This window comes from Oreochromis aureus, linkage group 20 (genome assembly GCF_013358895.1).
Source record: "Oreochromis aureus strain Israel breed Guangdong linkage group 20, ZZ_aureus, whole genome shotgun sequence".
Lineage (NCBI taxonomy): Eukaryota > Metazoa > Chordata > Actinopteri > Cichliformes > Cichlidae > Oreochromis > Oreochromis aureus.
In genome coordinates, this window is record NC_052961.1 from 37,371,861 (window position 1) to 37,383,932 (window position 12,072).

Sequence of the window (12,072 nt, forward strand, 5' to 3'; positions counted from 1 at the left end):
TGTGGTGGCAGAGGCTATATCAAGACTAATGTAATCTATTAGATAATTTCTATGTTGATTAGAATTAAGATATTTTTCTTTTTCCAGTTCATGAGGACTGTTTTCTTGGCAATGCATAGGGCAGTGAAAACCATATGAGCTATATTCTTTTCTGTAGTGACATAATCTAAGCTTCCCAACAAGCACACTAAAGGGGAAGTTGGAATGTGACATTTCAGACACTTTGACAAGTCTTCACATATCTTGCGCCAAACTTCTGAACTGGTGGACAGAACCAAGGAGCGTGGATGTAATTGTCCAGTGTATTGGCTTGACAGTGTGAGCAGTTGGAAGACGTAAAGCCCATCTTGAACATCCGATAGAGAGTGTACTCTATGTAGTATTTTGTATTGAATTAATTGAAGACTGGGATTTCTAATTAAATGAAAGGTTTTTATGCATATCTGAGACCAGAAGTTTTGGTCTAAGTTAACGGATAAATCCGCTTCCCGTTTTGCAATAGGAAGTGATATTGCTTCATCTGTTTTAAAAAGCATTCTGAGACCCGCTGTTCTAACACGGAGCCAACCCACGTGTCTGACGCATTGGTAGTCAATGCAATCTCCGCCGACAGAAACGGGTGGGCCAGCAGGGCGGCGTTAGCCAGCGCGGACTTGGCCTCCAAAAATGCCTGGATGCGTTCAGGGTGCCAGTCAACAGGGTCCTTAGCGGTCTTACCCTTCAACGCAGTGTAGAGCAGCAGCAGCAGGTGAGCACCTCTGGGGAGAAAGCGGTTGTAGAAATTGATTATCCCCAAGAACTCCTGCAGTGCTGACGTGGGATGCAGAAAAGCCGAAACTGCCCGGGCCTTGTCTGGCAACGGAAAACTCACCATCAGCGGAAATGTGGTGCCCCAGGAAATCCAGAACCAAGAACTTGAACTGGCACTTGGAAAGGTTCATGATCAGGCCGTGTGCCGCCAAATGCTGAAAAACCTGACACAGATGGGACTCTCAGAACAGACCACCAATATATCGTCCAGATACATCTTGAGTCTATTAATCGCTGAAAAGTCTGGGCAGTGCCTTTCAGGCTGAACGGCATGCGCAAAAACTCAAACAGGCAGAAAGGGGTAATTACGGCTGTTTTAGGAACATCTTTGGCACGCACGGGAACCTGGTGATACCCCCACACCAAGTCAATTTTAGAAAAAAACGAGGTCCTGGCGAGGTGGGCGGAAAAACCCTGGATGTGGGGAATGGGGTAATGGTTGTTCTCCGTGATTATTCAAACGGCGAAAATCTCTGCACGGCAACCACTGACCGTCTGATTTGGACACTATGTGTAGCGGAGAGGCCCAGGCACTATTCAAGCAATGTACGATGCCGAGGCACTCCATGGTCGCAGACTCTTCCCAAGAGATGGGAAGTTTCGCAGGGTCGAGGCAGCACGCCTGCGCAAACACCGGGGTACCGAACATGGTGATATAATGTTCAACCCCGTGCGTCGTCGCTATGTTTGAAAAAATGTGGTAATCTTTGCATAGTGTTCTGTTTTGAAGCCTTTCAAATTTATTTTCCAATGCCTTAGCAGTAGGTTTCAGTTGTCTTTTCTTTTGATTAACATCAACACATTCCATTAATTGACTTGCCTTCATTTTTCTTTAAATACGTTACAAATCCAAGCATTAAAACTGCACCTTATATGCCACAAAACTTCCATCTACTACATAAACTTAATGACATTCAATTCAATAATAAAGTTTATTCTAAAGGCTATATGTGCAACAGCAAAACCGAGCCATGATTATTAAGAAAAACAAATGAACAGGTAACCCTCTAATTTAAAATAATAATATAAAACTTATAAAACATTCCTGTTGACAAGTTGGGGCTGCTCCATAACCAACGTTTTTTTATGTGTTTTCTTTGCTCCAAGCAACTTGTTCTCTGTGTGCCTTTCTCTTGTCTGTATACATTTCTCCTGTTTTTCCTGTGGTCTAATATTTACTCTTTATATTTGATTCCAGCATAGGTCGTGTGGCACACCCACAATTTCATTGGACATGTACAATGACAATAAAGGCATAGTATACTCTAACATCTCTCCAACTATTGTTTTTGTTTCATTGTGTTTTCTTATTGTCCATTCATCCTTTTGTATAAAATGTTCTAAAAAGTTAAATAAACTACAAAAAACCCCACAAAACCAAAGAAATGACCCTAGAACTTTGGCTCAGTGATTTGGCATAGAGAGGTGAAGATATGATTAGAACCCGCAGCATGTTCAGTCATAATGGCAGGTTAAATTATTGAGTCATGAAGTCGTTTTTTGTTTTGTTTTGTTTTTTTGAATTACTGAAGTTACTGAATAAGGTCTCTTCTTACTTTTGTGAAAAGCGATTTACATTACCATTCTTTTGAATAGTCATTGCAAAAGAGTGTCTTTGAGTTTCAGTTACTGGCCAGTTTTGCCTGGTTTGTTTTCTTATTAGTGTTAGTGTATATTGATTATAATGTATGCGCTTACTCTGAATAAGGTACAAATTCAAGAAAAATTAATAAATGCTGTTCAGATTTTCAAATCTGTTTAATTGTACTGTCATCAAATAACAACTTCAGTCAGCACAGCCCCTGTGGTCTTGGTCGAGTTGTTTTAATGAACATACAATTACGTCATTGTTACATACACGAAGAGGTTGAAAGGAGTAAATGACAGTGAATGCCAAATTTTTCACTAGTCTAATACTTCATACATGTAGAATAAATAATATCATGATGACATACATGCCAAACTGTGATCTAAATAAAACAAGTAGAAGAGTGGCCAAAAGGTGTTGGCGATGGTGAGGCTGAACATAATCTTTACAATTGATCCTTAATGTTGTCCTTGGTTTCCTTTTAGTGGAAAAAACAAAATGAAATAAAAAAAATATTATATAGACACAAGTGAGAAGGTTATCATCCAAAGGAGTTTTCATGGTTGTTGTGGCAATGGAGCTTAATAACATTATAAAAGTCTGTCTGAGTCATAACAAATCATTTGGAATGTAAATGAAATCATCAAACTTCCCAGTTCCTTTTCAGAAAGACCAAACCTCTCTGGAATGGCATCAAAAGCACCACAAAAAAAAAACCCAAAACAAAACAAAAACAAAAAGCAAAAAAACAAAAAACAAAAAACAAAAAACAGAAAAGATTTAGATACTAATTCAGAAAGATTTTTAAATGTTGGCATACAATTTGTGCATGAAAGAATCATGAATTATTTCATGCATAAATAGTATGATTCTTTCATGAAAGAATTACATCCAGTGAAAAGCTAACACACAGCTTAATAAACTGGTGTCTTTCCTGCACTTGATGTCCTCCACTGTACTCCACAGGAAATGCTCCAAATTGATTTTTGTTTCTGACAAGTATATGACAATGTAGGTCGAATCTTGATATGATGCACTGCCTTCTGGCTAGAAACTTTGGCCTGCTCTGTCATGGCTGGTGACCTGCCTCCTATTACCAGTGACAATCCTCCACATAAAATTTGGGTCACTTGTACACAGAAGATTCAGACCAGTACTGAAACTGTTGAGAGCAAATTTTCATGTGGTCATGGAACCGAATTAGAGATCTACATATTGCAGCCATACTGGAAGCTGTCATGACATGATAGAATAGATAACCTTAAAGATCAGTGCAGTCCCATTTAAATTTGATGATGTTTTTCATTTTCATGGATCTCTCCCTGGAAAATTTTGTCCTTGAAAGCAAACTTTAAACTGTGTCTGTTTAATGTTGAGTTCAGGTAACCAAAAAAGCTATTATTTTTAAGTTAAATTAATATAATCCCGTTTTGGAACTGAATTAAAAATAAGTTGTGAGTTAAAAACTATTTTTAAAATGTATATGAAGTTAGGAATTTCCTAACTCTTGATAAATAAAGTATGCATCATCTTAATCAAAATATTTAAACTACTTAGATCTTTGAGTTTATCAGATCTAACTTACTTGGGGTTATGTAGCATTTTTTTTTTCTTTTTTAGGGATGGGAATGGGAAGGTGACATTACAGAAATATATTTTTATTGACAAAATCCTTAGTGTTCGAATACAAATTTTTAAATTCTGAGTGCTAAATTGCTTAGAGCAACATTGCTTAGAGCAACATTTTGTAGTATTTAAAATCAGCAGTCTGTTTGATATCATCTACAGTCCACTGTTCTACTTTACAAAAAATGTATTGAAGACAAGCATTTGTTAAAAGATGTTAATTAGTAGAAATATAGTTGCAGATATGGTTCTACAAATATCATTTTTTGTTTATAGGGTAAATATGGACAGAGAGTAGATACTAAAGGAACCATAATGAAGAGAAATAAATAAATATAGAAACTGTAGTGATTGGTGCAGATGTGAATGATGGCATTTAATCAGAATACATGTTAGACTCTCAGTTTTGACCTTGGTGTCCTTGGAATCCGAACAGAGCTCAGAATAAGTCATCCCATGAGGAATTATTATCTGATATAAATCTGCTATAGAAATCTTATTCTCCCTCACAAACTTAACACATGCACAAATTATGACATCTTGTTCTATTGTTCAGCACCCAGTATTTTATGCTGATATTCCATATTGGTGAAGTTGTCCAGGCTTCACATGGAAGAAATTAAAAATAAATAAAAAGGGTCAACAAAGATCAATCTCTCTTGATGAGTGTTTTCTTTAAGACAGGAGAAAATCAACATATTTGCTGAATCCAGTGGCTTAAATTCTGTTTGAGGTCAGATATACAGCATGCATAGTCTCGAGGTAGCTTTCATGGTCTATAAGTTTTCTGACAACACAACCAGAATCATATTAATCAAAGATTTAAGGGACTTGCAGGGTACTCAGCTGTTGTGTGTAACTCAAAGAGTTGTTTCCTAAAGCTGAACAGACAAGAGATCAGTATGTTTTATCAATTCATTGAAACATTGCTATAAATTCATTTCATTTTCAAAAATTCATCCTAAAAATGTGCTCTGCATTCACATTTTTACTGTAATTCATCCTTTTTTATTTGTTGAACTACTGCAGTAGGAGGAGAGTGATTCTGTTTTTGTTAGTTGTTTCATTTGGAACATTTTTGCAAAGAACCTGAAGTAACATTAGAATAACATGGTATTATTTCCTCACTGTGATTATGGTTATACGAAAGTTATTTTAGTCCAAAGATTACACTCCGATTATCTGGATTTTAATTCACATTTAATTCCTTATAACACATTGCTAGTTATCTAAAAAGTTTGACACACCTGAAATTTGGTGCACAAAGTATGTTCCTAACACTTCCTCGTTGTTCTTTTGGTTGTTTCCATAAAGAATACTTAAAGCTTGCCAAACTGCATCATTCAATCTTTTACCCACCAATATAAAATAATGTGTAAAAAAACTAAATAGCAGTCACATTTGTACTCAGTTTGTGGCACACACTCACAAATGCTCTCTGGAGTATGCGTGTTGTAGCAGGTGGTGTGGGTTGTGCTGGTGACCCAGTGTACTGCTGTTTAAATATGTTGGGAAAGTACTAGTATGCTTGGCCTGTCTCAACTTGCAGCAGTCCCAGTACGGCTGAGTGGTCGGCCAGCTTCATTCTGCGCTGATTGGAGAGATTGACGTTCTTAGCTAGGTAATCCACAGCAGCTGTGGAGAATGGAAGACAGGGTGCAGAGTTAATAAAGATTTGCAATTGATAAAATGGTAAATGGACTCAAAGTCACTAAGGCAAAAACTAATTAACTAAAGTTAATACAAATACGAAGGACTAAGAACATAAAACTGTGAGGTTAGAAAAGGATTACAATGTGAGACAATCTAAGCAGACAACCTGACAATGAACAGAAGGAAACTGACACACTATATACACAGAGGGATAACGTGTGGAAACACATGGGGAACACATCTAGAACAAATAGATATGATGACACAGGGGAAGCAAAACTGAACATGCTGAACACGAGACGAAGGACTGTCAAAACCAAAACACAAGGGGAACCTAACAGACGAGAAACTAAACATGGAATACAGGGAATTCAGGAACACAGAATAAACTGAAGACTAACTAATGAACCTTAAACCATAATCAAAATAGTGATGGGATTTCCGGCTCTTTTTAGAGAACCGGCTCTTTCGGCTCGGCTCACTAAAAAGAGCCAGCTCTTTCGGCTCTTCAGGTTGTTTTGTTGCTTTAATTAATTTATTATTAACAATAATATAAAATTATGCACAAAAGAAATTACTAATGTAAAAAAAAAAGTGGTTTTATTTATATATGTTTATATATAAATATATGCAGTGGCCCCTAGAGACAAAGCACGTACAAACTCTAAAAAGCACGTACAAATTCCAAAGCACATACAAACTCCAAAGCACATACAAACTCCAAAACACATTTCTAGTGTTAACTGAACTTCCAAAACAGAGCTGCCTAGATCACTTAAATTACACAATTGAAAGCATATGTGTATTGTTTGTGTATTTATACACAAGCACTCATATATATTCAAATAATTAAAAAAAAAAATTAATTTACGCACAAGGCTCGCGTGCGGAGTGAAGCGGAAAAAAAGTGCGAGAGAGAGGGTGAGAGAAAGGGGGAAAAAAAACCCCCACAGCTCCCAATAAGGAGCCAGCGTCATTCACTTCAAAGAGCCGGCTCTAAGAGCCGTTTCGTTCACGACTGACACATCACTAAATCATAATGCATAACAATCACCAGAATCCAAGAAACTCAAAATGCTGGGTCGGATGACTTTTGAGATTAAATAATTTGCAGTGCCTCAATAATGCTATTCTTTTTTATTAATTAGTGTTATAAAGTTATATAGTATAGTATTAAGTGGACACAGCCCTGAAAAATCAAAAGGCATTAGACCATGTGTCCTTGGGGAGTAGAAAGCTGTAGACTCTCGCTCACGCTTGCCTGGGAAAATGTTGATATTAACATGACCCAGAACCATGGCACTACTTTTACATTATGAGTAAATCATATTATTTCATGGTTTACTATTTATCCTGCAAACTTAAATGATCAGTTCATTTCCCCTTCTACTCATTCTTGATACCATCTCCTGACAAGGTGTTATGACCAAGAACAACAGTGGCATTTCACTGCACTGGTTGCTGCTTTATTGTCATTTTTCTTTGTCCAGGGCCGAACTTCAAGTGAGTGTCTCGTTTGATGAGAAAGCCTAAAAAACTATTAAATCTGTTAAAAGGGTGTTCTTTCTTGTCTATCTTAGGATTATCTGATCACATGTCTCTCTAACGTTGTAGAGTATTTATCTTTCAGTATAAAGAGAACTGGAGTGTAGGACAAATATAATTTTTGATTTTAGCTTTTGTTTTTCCACTTTGCTGTTTGGTTATATTTAGATAACAAAACTGCCTGGTTAAACTCTTGAACACAAATTAGGTGGCAATATTGTCCCCTATCATTTCTTCATTTTTTTAAATCACCATGATGATGAGAGTTTTTGATCAGCAGAGGAAATTTGGTCTTGTGATGTACTACTAAAAATAGTGCTTTGTGATTTTAGGATAAACAGTGAACAACAGCAAACCTACAGGTTAAAAAGTTACACTTAATTGGTTGTGAGTTAAAGATCATGCCTTCATTACCATAATGTGGCATGTCACCACATAAACCAGCAATTTCAGTTAAATAAAACTTTTTTTATATGTGCCAAATCAAAACAGTTACCTCAAGGGACTTTATATTGTAAGGTAAAGACCCCACAATAATACAGAGAAAAACAATCAGATGACCCCCTATGAGCAAGCACTTGATGACAGTGGAAAGGAAAAACTCCCTTTAAGAGGAAGAAACCTCCGGGCAAACCAGGCTCAAGGACCGGTTGGGAGTGAGGGGAGAACAAAAGACATGGGCACTAGTCACTAGCCAAAGGACACCTAGTGTATAAACACACTAGGTGTATGAGGTAACTGTTTTGATTTGGCATGTATAAAAATTTATTACTTAATTACTCACAAGTAATTTGTTATACTACTCGGTACATTACTTTCATGTGACTCCATAAATCAGTGTTTCCCAACCTTTTGGAGCCATGGCACATATTTCACATTAGAAAAATCACACGGCACACCCCCAAACAAAAATGTCACAAAAAACATATTGATCATTTTTCACCCCTCACCAGGCTCTAGCCAGTGTTGGGAAGGTTACTTTTAAAATGTATTCCACTACAGATTACAGAATACATGGCCCAACATATATTTTGTAACGTATTCCATTAAGTTTCTCAATGAGTTAAATTACTCAATTCTGTCTCACGGAAACATGGCTAAAAGACAACATGCCAGACTCAGCCTTCCAGATCCATGGCTGGCAGCTCTTCCGGGCTGACTGCAACATGCTATTGGGGAAGGCGCCCACTGAAGGAGCAACACAACAACATCAGCTTACTTCAGAACAAGCACCTGGAAGCATTTTATGTAGTGGCTAGGGATTTTAACCATGTAAACCTGACAGACATCTTGCCAATGTTCTATCAGCATGTCACCATACCGACACAGGGATATAACATGCTGGACCGTGTTTACACCAACATGCGAGACGCATAAAGAGCAGTACCCCGCGCCCCACCACGGCCTCTCTGACCACATCTGCATTATGCTGGTCCCTGCCTACCATCCCCCACTACGACGCTCCAAACCCATACAAACCCACATCACTGTGTGGCCAATGACTGTGACTCAGTACTGCAGGACTGTTTTGAATGCACAGACTGCCAGGTCTTCAGGGATGCTGCTGTGTATAAGGGAAAGCTGGAGTTGGAGGAGCTGCTGTCCTTGACTACATCAGTAAGTGTGCAGAGGATGTTACCACCACCAAGTCTGTAATGTGCTATCCAAACCAGAAACCTTGGAATGCAGAAGTCCGTTGCCTGCTGAAAGCCAGGGATGCCGCCTTTAGGTCTGGTGATGCACACAAACTCATGAGGGCTAGGAGAGAACTGACTGTAGGCGTCAAGAGAGCCAAAGCCACATACGCACAGAAGATTCAGGGTCATTTTTCTCCCCAGGATCCACGCAGTATGTGGAGAGGTATTAAGTGCATCACTGACTACAAAACCAGGGATACACAATGCCCCAAGGACCCTTCTCTGCCTGAGGCTCTCAATCAGTTGTATACCCGCTTTGAGGACCCTAACACACCCCCACCTGGCATCAGACTCTCCCCACCACCAGAAGTGTGACCACAGCTGAAGTGAAGAGGACCCTCAAGAGGATTAACCCCTGCAAAGCTCCCGGCCCAGACAACATCCCTGTGCGGGTGTTGAGGAGCTGCACTGATCAGCTCTCTGGAGTTCTGACAGACATCTTTTACTCCTCCCTCATCCAGGCAGCTGTCCCCACCTGCATGAAGACCGCCACCATCATCCCAGTTCCCAAGAGCTCGCCTGTGACAGGTCTAAATGACTATCGGCCAGTAGCCCTCACGTCAATTGTCACGAAATGCTTTGAGAGGCTGACTATGGCCCACATCAAAGCCACCATCAATGTCACTTCAGACCCACATCAGTACGCCTACCAGAAGAATCGATCCACAGAAGATGGCATCTCTTCTGTGGTTCACACCACCCTCACCCACCTGGAGCAGAAGAATTCTTACTTCCATATGCTCTTCATGGACTTCTCATCTGCTTTCAACACTATGATCCTGCAGACACTAGTTGACAAACTGCTGACTCTTGGACTGAGCTCTTCTCTTTGTACCTGGGTTCTGGACTTCCTGACCAACAGACTGCAGTCTGTGAGCATTCACAATGTCTCCTCGTCTTCCATAGTCCTCAGCACTGGCTCCCCTCAGAGCTGTGTGCTAAGTCCCCTCCTGTTCACGCTGCTTACATATGACTGCTCACCTAACCATCTAGGCTGTCATATTGTGAAGTTTGCGGACGACACAGCTGTGGTTCGATGCATCACAAACAAGGATGAGACCGGCTACAGGAAGGAGGTGGAACACTTATAGGACTGGTGCAGAAAAAAACAATCTCTGTTTAAATGAGAAGAAGACGAAGGAGATGATTGTGGACTTGTGGACGTGAAGACACACACACACACCCCTGCATATCGGAGGATCTGCAGTCGAAGTAGTACCCAGCTACAAGTACCTGGGTATGTACATAGATAGCAACCTCACCTGGAAAAACAATACTTCCAGTCTGATCAGGAAGGCTCACCAGAGGCTCTACTTCTTGAGAAGGTTGAGGCATATGGGACTTGAGAGCTCAGTCCTCATCTCCTTTTATAGATGTGCGGTCGAGACTGTTCTGTGCTCTGGCATCAACGTGTGGCATGGAAACTGCACTGTGGCAGAGAGGAAAGCTCTACTGCGAAGGCCGCACAGAGAGTGGTCGGAGGTAGCCTCCCAACCATCGCAGACATATACACCTCCAGATGCAGGAAGAGGGCCACCTGTATCATGAAGGACCCCACTCACCCAGCACACACATTCTTTATTCCACTCCCCTCAGGCAGGAGGCTGAGGAGCATTAAATGCAAAACCACCAGACTGAGAAACAGCTTCATTCCAGAAGCTGTGAGATTTCTCAGTGCATAATGGACAAGAACTGTTATTGTAGCACCTAATCACTACTGACACACACCGACACCGTCACTTTATCAATGCTGGACATCATGCCCATTTGGTGCTATGTCTATACTCCATACTGGTACTCAAGTTGCTGCACTCTATTTATTTTATTTGTATTACTTTAATACTTGCATTTATAATACGCAGGTTGTTGCACTCTATTTATTTGTACTACTTATTCTGTTTTATTCTGTTTCTTCGTTATTCTGTTTCTTTTGCTCCGGGACCGTGTGCACGTAATTTCGTTCCACCTCATGTAAACGTGATGCGTATGACAATAAAGAATCCTTGAATCCTTGAGAGTAACGTATTGTGAATACTTTCGATTGCTTAATATATTGTCTTGCTTTTTACAACTACATGAATGTACTATTGCTGTGCGATTTATTACTATTACTGAAGGCTACTAGCCATAGCAATACCAATTTTTAAATCTTAATATAAAATGAGTAACAGTGGTGCTGACATTAGGCAAGGCTGCACTTTTTGCAGTGCTCGTATAGAAAACTATTTCTGTATCAGTAATATGTTTTCTTTTTGTCTGTTAACAATCATGTGAAACTGCACATGATTATTTGGAGCTAGCAGGTTGTTAATGCTATCCATCAAGTCTAAAAACACCATGTTTATACATGGAGATCCTGAAGGCTGCTCCAAAAATGATCAGATTATATTTTAAATATTTGTTAAATTCTGTTCCATACCCCAGCTGTCTATTGTAAGTTTTGAGTGTTTACTAAAATGAAAATAAAAGCGTTCTAACTTCTCACTTGTCTGTTTTTATTCAGGCATAAATGTATAATATTTTTATTTAGAGAGATTAAGCTTTAAGCTTTTAAGATTTAAACTTAAGTGTTTCTGTCATGTAGTGATTGTGCTTAACTGTACGAAGCTTATTAGACGTGTAAAAGCGAATTTTGCCAAAGTGCTTAAGATACAATTTTGAATTATTTTTTTTTTCTTAAAGAAATCTACTACATCATGTGTAATTTTTTAGTTAAAACAATTAAATTAAGAGAGGATGGCAATAAAAACTCTGATGTCATGCCATCCCAACTAAAGAATGATCGCGCTGCGTTCTCTGGAAGTCTGGACTCCCGTGTGAACTTACGAAGTCTGGACAAGCGAGAATGCAAGTACCGACTGGCGTACTTGAGTATTGAGAAACAGCCTAACAGTCTGTAAACTGTGAATTAACCTCAGCTAACTTCAGCTAAGAATGTTAGCTTGGTGGCGAGTAGCCTTCATTAATAGTAATAAAATTCACACAGCAATAGTACATCGTAGATACTGAAGTTTCGCCCATCCCATTCATCTCCGGAATTTCCAAGTAAGAAATGCATTCCTGCCCATGCACTGCTGGCTCTGTTGTGCTGGCTCTGGGTCCATTGTGTAACTGATGCCACCAACATTAACAGGACACTTACATTAGAGCCTC

At 39.3% G+C, this 12,072-nt stretch overlaps 1 protein-coding gene across 2 annotated transcripts in view; it reads right to left on the minus strand.

The window, feature by feature from the left end:
• Window positions 1-2,618: 2,618 nt before the first annotated feature.
• The window catches only part of LOC116320559 (paired box protein Pax-7-like), an 84,630-nt gene continuing 75,176 nt past the window's right edge, over window positions 2,619-12,072 (minus strand). For both annotated transcript variants that reach the window (XM_031740186.2, XM_031740184.2), the window contains exon 9: window positions 2,619-5,659. In XM_031740186.2, the coding sequence (XP_031596046.1) occupies window positions 5,544-5,659 (116 nt within the window). In that variant the 3' untranslated portion in view covers window positions 2,619-5,543. The remainder of the gene's footprint in view (window positions 5,660-12,072) is intronic.